The 23,383-nt window shown below is 40.6% G+C and overlaps 1 protein-coding gene across 1 annotated transcript in view; it reads right to left on the reverse strand.

The window, feature by feature from the left end:
- The window catches only part of OSTF1 (osteoclast stimulating factor 1), a 625,847-nt gene that overhangs the window by 126,813 nt on the left and 475,651 nt on the right, over positions 1-23,383 (reverse strand). Inside the window, exons 7-8 of the mRNA XM_044060847.1 lie at positions 17,980-18,029; positions 17,807-17,885 (exon numbers count right to left, since the gene is read on the reverse strand). Of these exons, the coding sequence (XP_043916782.1) occupies positions 17,807-17,885; positions 17,980-18,029 (129 nt within the window). The remainder of the gene's footprint in view (positions 1-17,806; positions 17,886-17,979; positions 18,030-23,383) is intronic.

Here is a 23,383-nt window from a genome sequence, read left to right on the forward strand (position 1 = left end):
CCCCATCTCTAAAATAATGGAAAATGTAATCAAATTCAAGTTATGAATTATCTACTCCAAAACAAACTCCTTTCCACCACTCAGCATGGTTTTCGACCTGGTCACAGCACTATAACTGCTCTCTTAGCCTTCTTAAACACTGCTAACCACAATCGCAATGATGGTAAACTTGTCTCTGCACTTTTTCCTTGATCTCTCTAAGGCCTTTGACACGATCTCACATTCTCTCCTTCTTTCCAAGCTCTCACACCTAGGCATGTCCACTCCCATCCTTGACTGGTTTACCAGTTATGTTACAAACAGACAACAATCCACCAAATGGTTACACACTCCCTCTCATCTTTTCTCACTACTTCTACCAGAGTTCTCCAAGGGTCCATTTTAGGGCCTCTTCTATTCAGTATTTTCATTAACGACTTTCACTCTGCTCTCACTCACAGATCTGTAGTTCAATATGCAGATGGCTCTGCTATTACCTGCTCCAGCACCTGAGAAACAAAACTTTTGACCACCACCCAAAATGCTTTCTCTACTACCAAAATCTGGATGACAAATAACCACCACCCTTAACCACAATAAAACCAAACTTCTGCTCTTTATGCCCCCAAAAAATAACTATTAATAAATCAGAATGAGAAGTTATGTACCTACCATAACGTTCCATGTTAGTTGTCTTCTTCTCGCCTTCTTTCTTGCTGGATGGTTCGGAGCCGATCCTCTGCTCCGATTCAGCCTATACTAAAGCTCGAGAGCTATTTCTACCGGCTCGAGGCTACCCTATATCCCACAATGCTAGGCGCTAACTACCCAGATCTCGTTTGATAGCTGAAACCATAGCAGTTCTGATCTCCAAAATAAGGAGAAGAGGAAACCTCACTCTTAAGACACTTAGACCTATAGCTTACCAGTAAAAGATAGCCAAGGGGGCTAATACTGAGGCAGAAAGAAGATCCCCAAGGATCCTTAGGTCTGTCCAGGCTAGGGGGATGGGGGGTGGGATGCAAGAAAGAAGGCAAGAAGAACACAACTAACATGGAACGTTATGGTAGGTACATAACTTCTCAATGTTAAGTTGTCAATCTCACCTTCATTCTTGCTGGATGGGACCAAGTCCCTAGCACCTTCACCCTGGGTGGCTCATTGGAACAGACTCTTGAGAACGGTGGAACCAAAATTAGCCCGGCTTTGGGAGGCCATGTCTAATTTGTAATGAGAGACAAAGGTATGAGGAGAGGCCCATGTGGCTGCCGCACAAATGGAATCTATTGGTAATCTAGCCTGAAAAGCTACTGACGTGGCTAATGCTCGAGTTGAGTGAGCCCTGGGCCTTGACAGTAGCTTTTGGCATCTGAGGTCATAGATGAAAGTAATCACAGAGGCCAACCATCTAGAAAGGGTTACTTTGGAAACTGGAAGGCCTTTCTTCCCTGCCGCATAAGATAGGAAGAGCTGCTCATATTTCCTGGATTGCTTGGTTCTATCCAGATAGTAATGGAGCTGATGATGAAAGTCCAGAAAATGCAGCTTTTGTTCCTCTCTGTTGGAGTAGTTGGGAAAGAGAACTGGAAGATCGATAGTCTGGTTTAGGTTCGCCTCAGAAGAAACCTTGGGTAAAAAGGACGGGTTAGTCCTGAGAGACACACTGTCTTTATGAAAAACTAGATAAGGTGGACGAATGCAAAGGGCATGAAGCTCTGATACTCTTCTAGCAGATGTTATGGTGACTAGAAAAACAGTCTTCCAAGAGAGCAACTTCAAGGAGCAGGAAGCCGCAGGTTCAAAGAGGGGAAGAATCAAGGAAGTTAGAACCAAATTTAAGTCCCACTGTGGTGGGGGGGTCTCTGATTGGGGGCTTAAGCAAAAAGATACCTTTAAGAAAGGTTTTACAAATCTTATGGGACATGATACTGGAGTCCGAGAAGCCTACATGAAAGTTCGAAATAGCCGCTAACTGTACTCTGATGGTGGAGGAAGAAGACCCTGAGTGAAACAGTTCGGCTAGGAAGTCTAGGACTGATTGGATAGGGGCAGTAAAAGGATCCATATTTCTAGCTCCTGCCCAGAAGGAAAAATGCTTTCACTTGCTGGCATAAATCCTTCTGGTAGATGACTTAAGGGAAGCTATAAGGATGTCACCCACAGAATGGGAAATAAGGGGAAGCCTGGCTAGGATTGGAATTGGAGCAACCAAGCTGTGAGGTTGAGAGATTGGGAGTGGTGCAGCTGTCCCGACTGATGGGTCAAGAGATCTGGCACTGGGTCCAGATGCCAGGGCTGCCCCAAAAGGTAATGATGCAGGAATGGAAACCATATCTGTTGAGGCCAGTAAGGAGCAATGAGGATCATCGTGGCTCTCAAAGTGGTAGCTTTTTGAATCAACTGAGTGATTAATGGAAAGGGGGGAAAGGCATACAGAAGTCCCCGGGGCCAATCGTGGACTAGAGTGTCTCTGGGGGGGGGGTGGCTGGGAAGACAGTGAAAAAGTCGTGGCACTTGCTGTTTTGAGGTGTTGCAAAAAGATAGCAGCAAGGTCGACCTCATTTCTGAAAAACTTCTTCCACTACTGCTTGCTTGAGAGACCATTCGTGTGGCATGAGAATGGCTCTGCTCAACCTGTCCGCTATGATGTTGGACTTCCCAGGGATGTGCTTTGCTATCAGAAACCGCTGAGAGGAGATAGCCCACTGCCAAAGTCTGAGTGCCCCTCGACATAAGGGATAGGACTTGGTTCTGTCCTGCTTGTTGATGTACCACACTACGGACATATTGTCCGTCTGAACTGCAATAGTCCCGATGGGAAGAGAGTCCTGAAGGGCTTGCAATGCTAAAAGCACTGCTCTCATCTGCAAGACATTTATGTGTAGGTGGCACTCGAAAGGTTGCCATGTGCCCTGGACCGTCCTGCCCTGAAAATGCCCCCCCCCACCCGATCAGGGAGGCATCCGTTGTCACCATGGTGATCGGGGGAGAAGGAACAAGTGGTCTGCCCTGAAGGACTTGAGGGGAGACCATCCACCAAGAAAGGTGTTTCTTGCAAGACAGGGTTATTAAGATGTTGTGTGACACTGGAAGCTGTTGAAAGGGCCACTGGGAAAAAAGCATCCACTGAAGGATCCGCATATGAAAGCGAGCTAGGGGAAGTAGTGTAATGGCTGCCGCCATGAGACCTAATACCTTCAGGACAAACTTGGCCTGGATTTTGTTGTTCTGAAGGAGGATGTGAACATGACTGCGAATATCTAGAACTCTTTGCTCGGTTAGTTTTGCGGAGAGCCGGACTGTGTCCAAGGTGGTGCCTATGAAGGTAGTAGACTGACAAGGCGACAAGGCAGACTTTTCAAAATTTATGGAGATACCTAGCCCTTTGCAAGTATGAATGGTTTAATCTCTGGAGAGGAGAAGCTGACGCCTGGTGGTGGCAGTGAGGAGCCAGTCATCTAGATATGGAAACACCTGGAATCCTTGACGCCTCAGATGAGCCGTAACCGCTGCCATGCATTTGGTGAACACTCGGGGGGCTGTAGTGAGACCAAAGGGCAGGGCCCTGAACTGGTAGTGACTAGCTCCCAGCCGGAAGCGGAGAAACCTCCTGGAGTGCCTGTGCATCTTGATGTGGTAGTACGCACCCTGAAGGTCTACTGAGCACATCCAATCGTCCTGACCCAGAAAGGGTAGCATGGACTGCAGCGTGACCATCCGGAACTTCGTTCTTCTTACAGACTTGTTTAGTCTGCTGAGATCCAAAATTGGTCTCCAGTCCCCTGTCTTTTTTGGTACCAAAAAGAACTTTTACTAGATTCTGGATCTTTGTTGGTCTGCTGGGACTGGCTGGATGGCTCTTTTTGTTAGCAGTTTTGATATTTCTAGTACTGCTTGTTCCCTTAGATTGGGTGGAACATCTGGAAGGGGCCCTTTTGGCTGAGTTGTGGTGTGGATAAAGGGAATTTTGTAACCCTCGGATATAATCGACTGTACCCATTTGTCTTAGGTGATTGAAAGCCAGGCTTCTGGCTACAGTGATAACCTTCCCCTGACTGCCTCCGAAGGCAGACAGTCGGGCAGCTTCTCAGGGATGCTGGAAGGGTTTGTCAGAGAGAGACTCTCTGCTACCCTGATTTTGCGGACCTCCTCTGCCCCTAGGGTGGCGTCTGTTATTGTCCCCCCCTGCCTCTAGAGGGGGACTGACCTCTTGCATCAGGCGTGACCTCTTGTGGTTTATGGAATCACATTTTCCCACCCTTCTGACCCTTAGGATATGGTCTAGATGGGGTGGAAAAATGGACTCCCATGGCAGAGAGAGTCTTGCCTTCTTGCTCGCATCGGGTCAAAGTATCCTTCACCTGAGGTCCAAACAAAGCTGAACCGTCAAAGGGGAGTTAATGAAGGACGCCTTGAAGGGGTCTGCAAAGTTACAAAGCCGCATCCAGGCGTGACGCCGTAGGGCCACGCCTGTGCCTGCAGCTCTACTCGCCCCATCGGACGTGTAGGAAATAAGCCACATGGAGGAGTTGACAATGGAATTCAGGGTTGCCAGCTGGGAGTTGATTTTGTCTTGAGACCCCGCAGCCGTTGGATCCTGTAGGGCCTCACCCACTTCTTTGAGCATGTCTCTTTGAAGGCGGGTGAAGTGGCACAGATAATTCAGCGACAACATGACAAAGATCGCTGAAAAAAACATCCGCTTGCCGTACCTATCCATAGTCCTAGACTCCTTGTTAGGAGGATGGACAGGTACTGAAGGATCAGCCAGTTCCTTCTTAGTGGTTGCAGCCACCACCATGGCATCAACCGGGACACCCTTGGCTAAAAACTGTTTGTCCGAAGGGGCTGTTATGAATTTTGAAGGCCTCCGTGGGGTAGGTTCCATCGTATCAGGGGCCGTCCACGCCTTCCACGCCACCACTTCCATAAAGGGGTCAAAGGGCGGAGACACTCAGGAGGTGAAAGGGCGACAGCCAAACGCCTCTAGGTAAACCGACTCGTCCAAAGAAGGATTAAGGGTAGACCAGTTCCCCCTCTGCTTAAGGATCTCAAGGATGTCTGAAAAGGAGACATCCTCAGAGGGGGACCGTGGGGACCCTTCAGACTCATCTAAGTCGGTATCCAATGTAATGGACTCAGGGGAGTCCACATGCTTCCTCTTACATTTCCTCTTCCAAGGGGGTTCCCCTGACGGATCAGGGGAAACCTCGGAAGAGGAGGACATTCCCAATGGGGAAACCTGAGGCGTTGGATCTCTACGGTCAGGAATGAGAGGGTGGGTAGAGACCGCAGCAGGCACTACAGAGGGAGGAGCTGAGGGAGCTGTCTGTGGAGCAGGCACAGGGGCCAGCACACTCCTCATTTTATTTATTTTATTTTATTTATTTTACATTTGTTAACCGGGCTAGTCCAACTGGATACATGTCCATTTTCAGTGGAGGCCCGGGGAGAAAAGCTCCGCTAACTACTACTTAACAAGTTAAAAATATACAGAATTATACAATAAAAAGAAAACATTTGCTTTAAATTTCTTCCAGAATGTATAGACATAAGAGTACAATATGAGGCTTAGCAGGTGAATAAGATTAGATATTTTACTTAGTTACAGTATTACTACATTATACGTGAGAAGCAAAATTAGATTTATGTCTATTTATAGAGAGAGAGAGACAGAAATAATTAAGAAGTGGAAGTTGTAGTATACTAGAGTTAGGAGGAGGAGGAGAGGGAGGTCAGAAGAGAGGAAGGAGGGAAAAAAGAAAGAAGTTAGCCAGGGTTATAGCAAGAGCATAGCCAGTGGTTGGTTAGGAAGATTTTGAGTTTGTTTTTAAATAGTGGAATTGAGGTCAGGGATGTGAGGTCTGGTGGTAGTTGATTCCATATTTTGCCAACTGAGTTGGAAAATGTGGAGTCACCTGCTATGTTATTTGATAGAGAAGTTTGAATCAGTATTTTGTTAGAGGAGCAAAGGTTCTTCATATTGGTATAGGGTTTTATAAGGGTGGAGAGCATTGGTGTGTTCTCTAGGTGATGAAGGGCTTTGTGGGCAATTGTAAGTTGATAGTATTGTATTAGGTGGGGTAGTTCCAGCCACCCTAGTTTTGTGAGATTCAAGCAATGGTGAGTCCTATATGGAAAGGCCGTAGCAAATCTGGCAATGTTGTTGTATGATGTGGCTAGTTTATTGAGATTATACTTAGAAAGATTAGTGTATAAGGGGGAAGCATACAATAGGGTAGAGATTAAGTGGGTTTTAGCTATATTAGATCTGGCTTCAGGAGTTAAGAAAGATTTGATTCTGTAGAGAGAACCTAGTTTTCTGTTAGTTGTTTTTATTGTTGAGTTAATATGAAAGTCAAATTTTAGTTGGTTGTCAATAGTAATACCCAAGAGTTTGGTCGTTTGGTCTGGAGTGATGAGGGTGCCATTATTGGATGTGAGTGTGAAATCCATAGAGGGAGACAGGTGAGTGGGTGGAAAGATGAGAAGTTTGGTTTTCTTGGGGTTGAGGAGGAGACAATGATTAGAGAACCATTGCTCTATGGTGGTGAAGGTTTTTTGTGAGGGAGTGAAGTTCAGTCTGAGTTGAGGCAGAGCAAATGATGCTAGTGTCATTTGCATATTGAATACAGGTAGATAGAGGTGTGGATAGATGAAGGTCATTTATAAAAATGGAAAACAGAAGAGGACCTAAGATGGAGCCCTGAGGGACCCCTATAGAGGTGGGGAGAAGATCAGAGAGATGGTTGTCCCAGAGAACTGCCTGTTTGCGATTTTCAAGATAGGACGTGAACCAGCTTAATGCAAGATTGTCCAGAGAGAGGGATTTTAAACGATGTAAGAGGAGTTGGTGATTAACCATGTCAAAGGCTTTTGACAGGTCAACAAAGAATGCTGAAGAGGGAGTATTATTGTTGCGATTTTTGTTTATAGAGTCTATGAAGGATAGTAAGGCTGTGGTAGTACTATGGAATGGTCGAAAGCCATGTTGGCAGTTAGCTAGGAGATTGAAGCTTAGTAGGTGATTAAGTAACTGTTTGTGGATGCATTTCTCCATTATTTTTGCAAGAGGAGACAGTAAAGCTATGGGGCGGAAGTTAGAATACTCCGTAGAGTCACCTCCTTTGAAAAGGGGGATAATGTGTGAGATTTTCCAGACTGAGGGGATAGTACTTTCCTTTAAGGTCCTATTAATCAATACAGAGATGGGGTAGGCTATAGCTTTTGCACCTAGTTGGAGGTATTCTGCTGGAAATTTGTCAGCTGAGGGGGTTGTTGGTTTAAGTTTTTGAAGTAAGGACAATATATAGGAGGTGGGTATGGGTTTAAGATGAAATGGGGGGGTGGAGCTAGGGGTTAATATTTTGGAGGTATCAGGGTTTTGTTGGTTAGCTAGTTTTAGTATAGCTGAAGTAAAGAAGGTATTAAAGGCATTAGCTGTTTGTAAAGGAGAGTCAGGGTTAGAGCCTAGTGGATTAGGTGCGACAGCTTTGGCAGGGGATAGCAGTGTGTTAATAGCGGTCCAAAATTTATGTGGTTGGTGAAGGGAAGATTGTTGTAGTTGAGTATAGAAGTTTCTTTTATCTTTTAGGATGGCTTGTTTTGTCATATTTCTTTTTTGTTTAAAAGTGAGATGATCAGTTATGTTTTTAGTGGTTCGCCATTTAGTCCAGGCTTTATTTCTATTAAGGATTAGTTGTCTAGTTTTGTTTGAGAGCCATTCGGCTGTCTTAGCTTTCATTCGTATTGAACGCAAGGGGGCATGGTGTTCAAGGATGTTGAGAAAAGTATTATTGAAATGGTTAACAGCATCATCTATAGGGAGAGTTTTAAGAGGTGACCAGTTAACTTGCATAAGTTCATTCTGAAACAGATTGGGGTCAAAATGTTTTTTACTACGGGAGAATTGAACTTGGGTTGGGATAGAAAAAATAGTTTTATGCCTGATAATATAAGTTAGGGAGTGATCGCTGAGGTCATCTGGGAGAGTTCCTGTTGTATATTTTTTCTGGGGACTATTCGTTAAGATCCAGTCAAGTATGGTTTCTTTATTATTACATTTGTTTGTTCTTGTTGGGGAGGTTATGTTTTGTGTGAAGCCATGGAGGTTAATAAGGGTAGATGGATTAGCATGTATACATAAGTTCCAGTCAATATTAAAGTCTCCTAGGAGTATAGTTGCCTGTAGGAGGTTTAGTGAAAGCCAGTTTAGTAGGTCTTCTAATATGGTAAGATTTTTGCCTGGGGGAATATAGGTACAGATAATATTAATAGTTTTGTGAGGGTTGAGTTGAAGTTTTAAAATAATAATTTCAACATTAGTGTCAGTTGGGAGGGTATGATTTGTTTTACTTATTTGCAGTCTGGCTTTATAAAATATAGCTACGCCGCCACCTTTTTTGTTTAAGCGGTCTTGTCTGAGGATATTGTAGCCAGGGGGGACTATTTCATTATCTTTTATTGAAGGTTTGAGCCATGTTTCAGTTAGACAGAGAATGTCAAACTGTTGGCCATCTAGAAGAGCATGGATTAGTGGAATTTTATTACAAATGCTACGTATGTTTAGTTGGGCAATTGAGAGTGATTTTGGGGGTTTAGTTGATACTGTTGGCTTTGTATTAACTGGTTGTGAGTTAGTTGGTAGTGAGGATGGCACAGGGCCAGGGTTGGGGTGTATGTCTCCATCTATCAATGAGCAAATTAATATAAGGTTAGGTAAACTCATGACTTCAAAGGCGCCCCTATCAGGCAGGGTAGAAGGTCTCCGCTCCGAAAAGATAAGGACCCCTCCCGGCACAGAGAGGGATGGCTCCGAAGGCGATGTCGGGGCCGAACCTACCAGCACTGACACTCTGAGAGGGAGAACGGGGTCGGACAAGGGTCCGATACCACTCGCCCCCTCGGAGCCGACGAGGAAGTCCATGCGCCCGGATCCCTCCAAGGATGGGACCATGGAAGAGACCAGAGCCGACAACAGAGCCGAAAGGTGAGGTATCGGCTCCGACGTGTCGACGGCCACGGCTCCCACAAGCTCCGGCTCCAATCTCAAGGGAAGAGTCGGAGGAGGAATCGAAGATGGAGTGGGAATAGCCACTGTCTGTTGGGAAGGGCTATGGAGCATCTGGGCTAGTGCCTGAGACTTAAGAAGTCTACTAACTACCCTCTCGAGGTCATGGTCCGAGAGCATGGAAGACCTAGAGGAATGGGATCGATGGCTCCGCTCCGAGAGTAAGGGAGACCTCGGAGCCGAATTAACAGATTCCAAGGACGGAGACCTGGACCGTTTACGGCTGGCAGATGGCACCGACACAACTATCGGTGCCGACTGAGTCCTAGAAACATCGGCTCCGGCTCGAGCCGATGTAGAAGACTGCGTTAGAGAAACGTCGACTCCAGCCGGAGCCGATGAAGAAGACTGTGTCTTAGAAACATCGGCTCCAGCCGGAGCCGATGTAGAAGCAGTCAGAGCGCCCCCAGTCGAAGGCTCTGAACACGGAACCGACGGCTTGGAAGGCTTCGAAGGCTTCCCCGACGATGACTTGGCTGGGGAACCTTCAGGCTTTAATAAGCCTCTCAAAATTAACTTATTTCTGCGTTCCTGCAGGACTCTTGGACTGAACGCATGACAAACAGAACAAGAGTCCTACAGGTGCAGAGGGCCCAGGCAATAAACACAAGAAGTGTGACTGTCTGTCAGCGACATTTTCTGACAGCAGGAGTCACACTTCTTGAAGCCTGAGACCCTGGTGTCTTTAGACATCCTAATAAAGGACAAAAATACACACACACACACCCCTTAACACAATCTGTCAGTCACACAAACAATTTAACCTAACAATTTAACGAAAAGGGGAATGGGCCCAAAGGCCTAACCTTTAACCAAACAAGGGGTTAGGAATTAAGGGATTAAAGGGAACCGGAAGGAAGTTAAGCTAAGAAGGGAGCTAATGGTATGGTTACTAACAAAAACTATCTGAAAAACTGACTAAAATAGAGAAAATTAAAGTATTAAATCCAACCTGCAGAGCCAGTAAGAATCGTAGCTGAAGCGGCAAATGAGATTTGGATAGTTAGCGCCTAGCATTGCGAGATATAGGGTAGCCTCGAGCCAGTAGAAATTGCTCTCGAGCTTTAGTATAGGCCGAATCGGTGCCGAGGATCGGCTCCGAACCATCCAGCAAGAGTGAAGGCGAGATTGACAACTTAACATTTTATCATTTACTCTTCTAAAAAACTGCTTTACAAGTAACCTCCTATACCAAGTTACTTGGTGTTACTATAGATGAAAACTTAACATCTGACCAACACATCCACAACATTAAAAAATTCACCAAAAACTTGGTACCCTCTATAGATAAACACTTTTTAAACTATTCCATTAGAAAAACACCTGCCTTAACTTTTCTCCTAGCTTCTATGCTCTATGGTGCCCCCATTCTAACAAACATTCAATCCTCTTTAAAAACTAAAATGGATAGCTGCTATAACAAAATTGCTAAGTTTGTGACTAGTGCAAAATATTCTTCCCATCACACCTATTCATTACAATCCCTGAACTGGCTAGAACTCCCACAACACCTCCCATAAATGCAACTATCTACAGCACACAAAATTATTTATAAATCTCTCGAATGCCCAGCCCTTGCCTCCATTCTGATTCTATCAACCAAACTGACTTTTAAGATCTGAAAATCAATCTCTTATCCAAGTAAAGAGACCACAACTCCCTACAGGTTAATATCTCTACTCTTTAACTGTAGCTAAACTCTGGAATGCCCTGCCACCTCTTCTCCAAGACCATTAATAGTGCCCCATTATTAAAAAAAATCACTACACCAATATCTCTCTTCTCATGTACCGTCTCCAATTCCTCCATAACCTGATTTCCTGGTTGACCCCTCCTATCCCCATACTCATCATTATTCTTCCTTATTAAATGTCACCCCTGAAAATCACCATCTTCCTCATCTTGTTAACACGGTATAAGAAAACTTTGCATAGTTATCCCCTCCTGGTTTATGAATATTGTATAGTTAACCACACAGTCTACTCTGTCCAATATGTACAACAAAACTGTATACGTGTAAGCTACTCTCTCTTCTGTTAAACTCTGCATACACTGTATACCTTGCTATGTACCAAAGCTTCTTTTACAACTTCCAGCCAAATAATTGTTCAATGTTCAATCTCATTCTCCTGTTTGTTACTTCTGTAAATTGTTACATGCTGTAAATACCTGTTTAATAAATTTATTTTATCATGTATGTTGTTATGGAGCTTTTCTCCTCAGGCTTTCACTGAAAATGGGTCACATCAGCCCACTGGAGTTTCCTAGTCAACAAAAGCAAATAAAATAATAATAAATGGCAACCAACAAAATCCCCGATAAGAACTCCGGTCATTCTCATACATCTTCCAATCTTGATTTACTTTATTGTGCCTCTAAAATCTTCTGTTGAAGCTTCCTAAGGATCTATCAAAACAAAATCATTCACATTTCCTTCACAACACAGTTTCCACATTTTCAGTAATTTTCCCAAGTTATCTTCCATAATGAACAGCTTTTTTTCTTATAGTCTTCCATCTCCTCTATTACAATTAATGTCTTCAATTCCAGTATAACAAAAGTTTCCAAGAATTCACATTATTTTATTAAAAACGTCTCCCTAACAAATGTTTTTCATATACAATTGCTGTCATAATTCAATGTTTGTGAAACAATGCCAAATAAACTATAGAATTCAATACTGCTCTTTAAAGTCAGCCAAGAACCTTGTATTGAAACAAGAAAAGAAAACGAGTAGGCAATGGAATATCCAACTGTTTATTGTATGTAAGCGCTTTCACTGAACAAATACTTTAGCTTCTTCAGACAAGTAAAAACTATTCACTTCCGAGTTTAAAAACCTAACACAAACCTGCTGAGTTAGTGGGCTGGGCCAGCCCAAGTACATGATGTCATGCAGCATTAAACATTTAAAGCAACGTTGACTAATTAAACCATTTTGCCCAAATGATAGTCTTAAAACATCTAAAAAAGTTAATAAAAAAGTTTACCATTTCCAACCCAAGACAAAAAATAAATACAATACAATTGGGATGGTAAATGATGCTTAAAAATAGGCCATTGTTATATAAAAAAAATAAAAAATAATGATAATGATAATAAATAAAGTGTGTACTGTGTAAATGTGTAGCATAGAAATATATTATGTTATGTTATTAAATTGAGTTACATTATGCTAATGTAAAAAAACAACATGTAAATACATCATACAAGACTCGTACGCCCTGCCTTGTGGTGTTATACATATAAAAACATATAAAACCCTAGAAAGTCTTACTCAAACAAATATAAAAAGAAGAAAAGTCAGTTAGATGTTTTAAACATTTTTGTGTGAAACAAACAAGCTGTCACCCCTATCTTGCCTGGGCTTTAAGCTTCAACAAGCTCTTGATAGATAAGGCTTCATTTAACCCTGGAAAAGAGTAAGCAGCAGTTGCAATTTGTCATTCCACTTCAGCCTCTTCTAATTTGAGTTCCCAGGGCCCCCCTCTTTTGTTATGTTCTACTTGTTGTAAAACCACAAATAAGAAATTGTGACTTGGGAAAATAAGGGTGTGTCTGGCTAAAGCACTAGTACTAGTTTTGTACATAATGCTGTACTGGTGCTCATAAATCCTCTCTTTTAATTTCCTCTCTGTTTTCCTGATACAAAATGCTTCACAACCATCACAGAAAGCTCCATAAACAACCCCTAGAGAATCACAGTTGTATCTATCATGGATGTAATATACTTTATTTCTGATTTTTACTCTGTCAGTTAATTTAATGAACTTGCATAGACGACATCTCCCACATTTTGTCATGCCTGTATTAAATTTAGAAGTCCTTTTCGGCCTTTCAACCAAACCTTTCAGGTTTACGCCCCTCCTAAAAGTTAATTGGGGTGTCAAACCTAAAGAACTTATAAGGTGGGGATCTTCCAAAATAAATGCTCAGTTCTTGTTGACAATTTCTCTAACAACTCTAGAGTCAAGTGAGTAAGTTGTTAACAGTCTAGTTGACTTGTCTCCCTCCTGTATGTTTGTTGAAGCAGGAGATGCTAAAATGTTAGTGTGTGACTCTGGCATGTTATAACCTTTGTGTAACAGGGGGGTAAAGTGGCCTGATGACCTTTTACTAATGACTTCTTCAAACACAGTGGCCACAAAGGCCATTGGATACCTTCTCCTATTAAACATGGATCTTAACAAGTCACATTCAGTAATAAAATCATTGAAGTCACTAACCATTCTGGCAGCCCTTACTGCTTGTCCCTTCACCACTGCTTTTTTCTGGTGTAAAGGGTGACAAGTAGAAAAATGCAGAAAGGCGTTGGAATAGGTTGGCTTACGGTATATAGTGGCTCTAAATCTGTGGTTAACAAGGTCCTTTGCTAGATGAATATCCAAAAAATCAATGTAGTCTGTGTCTATTTGGAAGGTAAAATCCAAAAAGGTAGCATAAGTTTTAATCTCACTGATGAATTCATCTATCAAGTTTACTTCACCCTTCCATAGAAAGAACATGTCATCCTGGTACCTAGTGTACCAGACCACATTGTACTTAAAGGTAGGGGAATCAAACAAATAGGACCTTTCCCAGTAAGCCATGACAGTGTTGGCAAAACTGCTGCCACATGCAGCTCCCATAGCAACGCCACTTGTCTGGAGGTAAAATTCATTGTTGAAAAATAGAAAATTGTTAAGTAGTACAATCTCAAGGAGAGTTTTAATGACATGCACCTCTTGGTTGTCCATGCCTCTCATGTGCAAAAAATCCCTAACCCACTCAATACCAACTAGTTGAGGGATTATAGTATACAAATCCTTAATGTCCACTGTAAGAAACACTAAACTGTCATTAAAGTCCAAGTTATTAATGGACTTACGAAAGCGCCATAAGTCCTGACAAATTTGTTGTTCCAACTTGAGTATTGGTTTAAGCTTGGAGTCAACGTATTTAGCACAAGCACATGATATGGAACCACGACCATCCACAATAGGTCTAAACGGTGGGTTAGTTAGATTTTTATGTATCTTTGGGGTTCCGAAAAAGGTTGGTATAACTGGAGCAGGCATAGACAAATAATGGTATGTATCACTGTATTACCCTAAACATTGCTTCCAATAATTCATTTTCTCTGTCTGCTGGAAAAATTAACACTCTTCCCATGTATAGTAAATTTCCTAACAATAGTGAATGCATTAATTACATTTTTCCATGAAAGTCAACTTAACTGTCATTTTTAATTCCTGCCATCTTTTCCAAATGCTTTCGTATCACTTCCTTTTCAACGCATGCAACAACTAATACCAAAACTTAACTTTTTTGTGAAATACATTTCATCTTAAATCACTTCTCCATAATTTTTTTACTCAAAACTAACCCTACATACAATTAAACATTCTTCCAGTAACTCAATTACTTCCTTTCCCCAGATCTATTTACCAACATAACTAAATTGTCTCCTAGCTTAATATCAAAGGTAATTCAGCTTTCTCTAATTTTTTGCTCGGCTTCCATAATTCCCCTATTTACATCTACCATAACTGTATTCACAACTAAACACCACCCCACTCATCTGGCATCCCTGCCAAACACACTATTTTTTATTTTTTTCCACTGTCCACCCACTTACCAGTCCTTATCTCCATGCACTATGCTAAATACCCTGAAAAAAACTCACCCTTTTCAATAACACTTTAAATCTCTAAAAATGCCCACATTTACTTATAACCTACCTTATCAAAAGATTTTAATAAAATGCAAGCCATTACCTTTAATATGATACATGTTCCAATGAATAGGGGAACTGCCAGTGGGAGCAGGTGTTCATCAGGGTTCAGCACTGAGCTTACTGCTGTTTACACTACCGTTGGACTGCATTAGCAAACAAATTTGAGAGGACACATCAACAAACCTGCTGTATGCAGACAAGGTGGCATTACAAGCAAGCTCTTAACAATAGCTTCAACAAATAAGAAAATGGAATGCAAAACTGAAGGCACATGGGATGAAACAGAATACAGACAAGACAGTTGTTACTGGCAGGAAATTGCGGAAATTAGAAGAAGCTAACAACTGAGGGCGGGTGCTTCGGTTTCCTCCCACATCACAAAGACATGCTGTAGGTGGATTGGATACTCTAAATTGGCCCAAGGCATGAGTGCGTGCATGTGTGTGCCTTCTGTGGAAGGTTGGGCGCCAGGCTGGCAACTCGACACCTTAAAACTCCACTGCCAATAATGAGCAGACAGGTGATCCACTATGGCAACCCCTAACCGGGAAAAGCCGAAAGGAGAAGAAGAAGCTAACAATTGAGAAAGAAAGGAAAATAGAACAGGTTAACAGCTTCAAGTATGTCGGAGGGATGGCTAAGGAAAAGGGAAACCTGAATGAAGAGATAAAAGCTAGTATCAGAGTGGTTGCAGCCATGACAGAAGATTGTCAGAGAAACTGAAAAGTGCAGTGTACGTAAAAAAAGTGTAACCAGTCCTACTTAATGGTACAGAAACTTAAACACAGGTGATGGAGATGATATGCCCAAGACAGATGGTAGGATGCACACGGTATCAGTCAGACATAACCATCAAAAAAGGTAGGAGAGTGGCACTGAATCAAGAAAGATTGTGGCAGTTGATGCGGCACCCTGACCCCATGTAGACAAAGGGGGTCTGATAATGAATGAATGATATTCATTACATTTCTTCCTTTTACTCCCAAAACCCATATGCAATCATTTTTTCCAAGGCAGTCCCACTCTCTTCTACATTATTTTTATCACAGCTTTATAATCTATGCTAAAAGAACTCTACTGTTCTCTCCAGTTCTGCAACTTCAACCTTTCAACTTTTTTACAAAAAAAAGATACTTCAAAATACCTCCTCATTCCTCAAACTATCTTTTAATGATTATTTTATTACTTCAAAATAGCAAGTTCTTTTTTCCATCATAAAAAATCATCTTTTTAACATATTCTTCACATCATCTTTTTTTTTTGCTTTTTGCTCAAGTTTTGTTTTCCTCTTCCTTCCACTATGCATATTTGACATACCTTACTCCATCCTACATTACCCTATCTGTTCTTTCACAATACCCTTCACTTACCTACACCACTAACAGAAGACTTTCCTTTTGCCGTCCGTACCCTTAACCTAAAATGGTGTCACTTCTTCCTATTTACTTTCCAAAAAGTATGTCTTGACTTTTTCACACAACTCCCCTACGTTTCCTAATACATTTTGTATGTCTTTCACCTACTGCTTTCCTTTACTTGAAAAGTACAGAAAATTTCCCAAAGCCATGACCAAATGTCTCCTACTCGGTATGAATACTATGTCAGGTCTCACCTGAAAATAGGCCAAAGGCCTAGTGGGACAAAGCCAGTCAACAAAAGAAACATACATACATGAAAAAAAAAAATAAACAAAAGTAAGGACTTTGAACACTGAATTCAGCAGGCATAATGCAGTTTATGACACAGGATGTGTGGGCATATATACAGTTGAGAGATGTACCATGTCTCTGGTCATGATTCTGCTCACTGTTCTTGATATAATGGGTCCATGCTGAATAATAGGACTCTTTCAACAAGGAAAGTTGCATGGTGGTACATTATTCTACCAGTGCCCTCCTCTTCAGTGCCATCAAACAATGGAAGCTAGCATAATCCAGGAATGTGTCAAATCAGTGAAGTTAGTCTTGTCAAACTTAAAATGTGCAAGTGCTGTTCAGTGAAACTAACTTCACCAACAAGTGGAATTTGCCTTTTTCTCCACTGTTGTGCAACCCTGGAGTTGGTATATACAAGTCTGGGATGTGTGTGTGTGAGCAGAGTGTCCTCCCATATGGGGGATCCAGGAAGCACCCTGCAAAAAAAATAAATAAATAAATAAAAAAGTTTTCTTACGTTCCCCAAAGATATTTTTGGCAGGACATTTTTGAACTTTTTACTCCGCTGCTGAAACAACCTTAGGCAAATTGACATGATTCCGTTAATCCATCCCTAGCAAAGGGACAGCACACAGATCACAAAGATATGGAGGCCATTTCAGGCACAGTCTTAGCAGGAGACGGCTTTGGCTAATGCCTGACCTCCTGGATACTTTACTGTGTTCACTAGGATTGTTGTTTGGGTTCAGGTTCACACCCGGCTAAAGAACCATGCACTGATCACCCTTCACAATACATTTTATGGGACTAAATGTAATGCAAACTGAAGTGCTTGCACTTGACATTTCTTCGCAGTGTTGCAACTCTCATGTGTTAAAGTGTAGGTGCAGGTCCCAAACGGTGATCTAGTAAAGATGAAACACTTGAAAGTTCTAATTTTTTTAGGTAATAAAAACATTGGAAATGTCATAATGACATAAAAATAATTGTGATCTGAACTGTGTGAATGGCAGAAATAATTAGGGAGTACAAAGACTCTGTACCTTGGTGACAAGTTTCATGACATAATGCAGCTTCCATGGAAGAAGCAAGACACTATAATAATTCTGTACCAAGAATGGAAGCTCAAAAGAAAAATAAAATCCATTTGATGAATCCTATTGCTAAAGCGTCTGCACAGTAAGATCTGTTCTTGACAGACTTCAAAGACAAGCATTCCCTAAGCAGTCTAGATGCTGGTTTACTTCATGGATGTCACTTTAATTTTTTTTCCAATATGCTGTTCTGTACACCCATCTTATCACCACATTCAAATAAAAAATTAAGATATTTACATCAACACCATAACAGACATTCAAGTGACTACAGACTAGCGGTAGCTCTCACCTTTATTTAGCAGCATCTCTACAATATCTGAATAACCTTTCCATGAAGCTGCGTGCAAGGCTGTATCTCCCAATTTATTCTAGAAGTGAAGAACACATCATCAGCAAAGCTGCGCATTTTTGAAATAACTTATAAACTCGAATTTAAGGTCTATACTTCACAAATCAGTTTACCTGTTGATTTAATTCAATGGATGACTGTAGAAGTAACACTTCCACGATATCTGAAAGAAAAAAAAAAGTAATATGACTACTGATAATATTCACAATGCATCCACCAGTCATTGTTCTCCACTGTACACAAACAATTGAATCAAATGAAGTTAAGAAGCAAGATCAGGAAAGCAAAACTACTTAGTACTGTGCAAAATGCATGAAATGAAGTGCCAGATTTGTTAAAATGACACTAAATTCTTCATTTAAATTATTCCCCTCAGAACCATCACAACTGTTACTTAATTACAACTGCTGAGTTTGGTGATATTTTACACTACTACGATGTTACCAGGTTTGTCAAAGGTGCAAAGTAAAAAGAGTTAAATAAATTGAAGCATCTGTTTCCATCGTACAGTACTTGTAACATGTTAAGATGCTAGGTTACTGCAACACACCAACACTTTTTGCAAATAATTTACCAATACAAACCCTGCAAAGATGACTGACAACTATTTAAAAGTGCATAACAGTAGGTGAAAATACTGACTCAAATGTCATTTTAGAATACAGTTTACTCAAACTTTTAGACAGAATCATGGGGTGTGGTTTTATGTCAAATCTTCAACTTCTAACATGACAGTTGACAAAACAGGAATTCAATAAGGACAAAGGAGACCTCCAGACACTGGATCCATCCCAGTTTGGCTTTGTCATAGGAAGGTCATGCTTACTGAACTTGGTGGGTTTCTCTGAAAAAGTGACTAAAGCAATGGATGACGCAGTCAGTAAATCTCCCCTACATAAATGAAATCTGTGGGTCACATATGGGTTGCACGCCTAGGTTTATAAGGGCAGTAGTGGTAGATGGCCTAGTATACACTTAATGACCTTAGGTGACCAACCAGAAGTTCCAGGAAAGATCTACAAATATAATAATGGTAAGAATTACAAACTGACTACCAAACGCTATGCACAAATCTATAGAAATACACGGTAAGGTGGTGCTGCATGCCATCAAGCCAAAAGCATGTCTATGTAAATGACATTTGTTGTGGGGGTGGCACTGGTAAACTTTTTCCAATTGCTAGGTGACCTCAGACTGCAAACAACAGGAGCAGACACCGAAGGCATATTACGAGTGAACCAAAGAAGGCAACTACCAGGATTCAACCATCCAGCAAGAGGAGACAAGAGATTCATCTTCAGCAATGTCCTGGCCATCACAACCAACACTCTAATAAAGACTACACATATAGAAGAAAGCTCAAGCAACATAATTTGTACTAGAAGTAATGCACAGAACCTTCTGCACAGCTTCCAAATAATGCACAAAAAGGCATCCATAAAAGTCTAGCAACAAATCCAACACTTTAGGGATTAAGGACATGCATCCCTTCACACCAGACATTCAAATAGCCATATCAGATATCCTGCCTGAAGTTGCTGAAATCCAGGATGAGAAAGAATTCCTCCATCCCAGTTTATAATCAGGAAGAGAATACAATAACACTCTCAACTTCTGATAGTGAACAGCTTCTACAACCCCTTTAAGTACCTAAGCTGGAATGTACTGATCAGTCAATAAAATTCATTAGTCAGTTGTGTAGACGTATCTGTATCTATCACAGATGATGTTTACAAACACACAACCCCCCCCAAACCACCGGAACTTAAATATACCAGCTCCGAGATCGCACTACAGTGCGGAAGATGGAAATCTTTCCATTCTGCACTGCATGGATATGCCGGTTCCGCATGGTCGACATTTCGTGTGTCGATCATATGGTCTTGGCCACATGGTCTTCGACATTCTAAAATGCTGACCATGTGAAGGGGACCCATATTATATATATATATATATATATATATATATATATATATATATATATATATATATATATACACACACACACACACACACACACACACACACACACACACACGCACACTTACATACAAGTATGCATAAACATACATTAATGCAAATACATACCATCTGTTGTACTTATCACACTGTCCTGTCAATTACATATATGCAAAACATACATTTACACACACGCGCATACATATATATATATATATATATATATATATATATATATATATATAAAATCTATGTGTATAGATATACATGCACACATATGCACACATATAGGTCTACTTCACAAGCACGAAAGACCACAGAAGGCAGAGATGAAAAATCTGAAACTTCATTTCAATGAAGAACTACAAACCCGACAACTTTCCAATGGTAAGTAACCACTGAGCCACAAACTGACAGAAAAAATACTGCACCATCTCCAACCCACCCAGGTGGGGGGCTACACCTCCCCCACATCATGCAATGTGGTTGGGCTGTGCTCCTAACACTCTCCCCTAACTAAATATACCAACTCTGGGACTGCACTACAGTGGGGAAAAGGGTAAATTCCTCTTGTTGAACAAATGGTTACTTACCGTTGGAAAGTTGTCGGCTAAGTAGTCATTCATTGAAATAAAGTTTCAGAGTTTTAGTCTTGGCCTTCTCATCTTCGGTACTGTGGCCTTTTGTGCTTGTGAAGAAGACCCATAGAATCACATACATACATACATGCATACACATATAGCTACATATATATATATATATATATATATATATATATATATATACATACACACACACACACACGCACACTATACACACAAGCACATCTCTATATACACATATACAAATACATGTAACTATATATATATATATATATATATATATATATATATATGTATATACACACACAGATTATATATATATATATATATATAAAACCAAATCAATCCCAGTATGAATAAGCAGATACAACCACACCAAACATATTTTCAGCAAGGCTTGCAAAAACAGAAGACAATAACATCTTCGCTTTCGTCTAAAACAGACTTCATCAGAACAAATTGTATAACCACATTCAGTCCCTTTTATACCCAAGTACACCAATAAAAACATTCCTTTAATTAATTATTCAATTACATTCAGTTGTCATTAGAACAGTGTGTAAAAATGGAAAATAAAAAAAATACTGAAAAACTTTACAATATGAATATACAAAACAAGTGTTAACTGATGGATTAACTGAAATACTAATACACTTTTTTGTTAACTTTTAACATCTTAGATTTTCAAAAGCATTTAATATTAATAGAATCACTGAGTTCTGGCCATTTGTTTGCCTCTAACTGCAGTTGTCAAAGTGTTTCGTTTTGTTCAACTGAGTTCCTGTAGTTACCACTTCTAAGATCCTTATGCATTTGTTCTAAAACAGAAAACAAGAATTTGTTTAGTTTCCTTGCAAACAAGAATGTGTCTATATACAGCATTGTTTTTGTCCTTAGATTTGATAGAATACAAGTGTTCCTTAATACGCTTTTCTAAATTTCTTGTAGATAATTCCTATGTACAAACAATCACAACCTAAACTCACACGAATGTATACAATTCCCTCTGTTTTACAGGTAAACACTACAGGTATAGCCAATGTTCTATCTAAATGTTTAAATTCACAAAAGGCCCTTCTAAAATACACCTACATGCTGAACATATTCCACATTTATACATCCCTCTTACTTCTATTACAATGTTCGCCTAAAAAACAACCATGTTGCTGTCATTTTGTAACAATGACCTCTTTATATTGTTTTTCTTATAAACAAACTTAGAAGAATTCCCTATAACTCTAAATCTGAATTACCTTGCAAAATTCTCCAGTTCTTCCTAATAATAATGTCAAGACAACAACTTAAATAACTCTCCCTGTTCAAAAAATTCTCCACACAGATAATTCCAAACAAAGTCAAACCCTGTATCATGTGGGATACAAGTGAACAGAACATATATTGACCGTTATAATAAAGTTTTTCTGACTATCAAATGTATATTCTGAACTGAATCTTCTAAACTTGCCTAAAAAAAAAAAACAGGAATCCTTAATATAAGGCATCAATTTCTGAACCACTGGGTTTAATATTAAGTCTAAAAATAAAAAAAAAAATGCCTTCTGTCACATAATTAGGGGCAGAAACTATTGGCCGAAAGGGTGGGTTTGTTAAATCCTTATGTATTTTAGGTACTCCAAACAGGATCATCTACTAACAAAGTCATACAACTCTGAATTTATGGTACCTTCCATAACCAAAATATAATCAGTTTTATTTATTTATTTTATATTTGTTCACTGGGTTTGTCCAGCTGAGCTGACGGCCCTTTTCAGCGGAGGCCCGGGGAGGAAAAGCTCCACATAATTACAATAAAATTGTAAGTGAAAAATGGTATTGTATACATTTTCAAGTTGGTACAGTAAAAGCAGAAACATTATTTACAGAGCTTAATTTGTCCTATAACTTAACACAGGTACAAGGGCAGTATACAGAGTAAATAAATACAGCAAAACTAGTTAAAGTTGGTGAGGATTTGACAGGTAGTATACAAGCAGAAATATTTTAAGATTAAGTAGCAGGTAATTACCTAGATAACATGACTAGGAGAGCTATAACATGACAGAACAATACTAATGAGGGCAGACAGGGAGACAGGTTATGGAGGCGAGTACAGAGGCATGACCAGCAACTTTTTAGGTAGTCTATGGTAGCTGATTTAAACTGTTTTGAGTGTTCTGATTTCCAATGGGAGTTTGTTCCAAGAAATGGTAAGGTAATAGCTGTAGAGGTTTTGACAAATTTTGCTCCTGGGTTTATAGGTTTGCAGTAAGTCTTGGAGTCCTAGAGGGAAATTAGAGGGGGACAAGTTGGGACAGAAAGATGGCTGGTACAAGATAGAGTGAATAAGCTGAAGCTGAGAGAGGAGTAATAGGTGGAGGAATTCTAACCAGTTAGACAGTTGTTGTTGTCTTTCGGCTTTTCCTGGTTATGGGTTGCCACAGCGGAACTCCGGTCCGCTAATGATTGGCATTTAACCAGTTAGACAGTGATGATTTGCAGCAAATCTGGCCACTTTGTTATAAGTAGTTTCAAGATTAGTTAGGAGAGAGGTTTGGAGGTTAGTGAGGATTTGAGAGCTGCACAACAGGCTTGGTAGAAGATGAGCATGAGAGGGAGACTTTAGCTTTGTTAGATAGGAAAGAAAAGTTGTGTAAAATCTTACCATAACCATAGATGTCCTTCTCTTCCATGTTGCAGTATTCTGAACATATGTTTTTTTCTCCTCTTGCTTCTCAAATGTCTGGCCAGTATACAAAAGATTTCAGTTACTGTATGGTGTGTAGGACATCTGATGTGGCTAACAGAGTGTGGGCCATAAAAGTGGTGTCTGCACGCACCAAGCCTCAGAATTGAGCGTCCAAGTCGGAACCCACCTTTCTAAGGGTAATGCCAGTCTTGTGCCATTCAAAAACGGAATTGCCCTATACCAGGAGGGGTAGGTGAACGGGAAGGAATA

The sequence above is a fragment of the Protopterus annectens genome, chromosome 2.part0, assembly GCF_019279795.1.
Source record: "Protopterus annectens isolate FY-2018-M chromosome 2.part0, PAN1.0, whole genome shotgun sequence".
Lineage (NCBI taxonomy): Eukaryota > Metazoa > Chordata > Ceratodontiformes > Protopteridae > Protopterus > Protopterus annectens.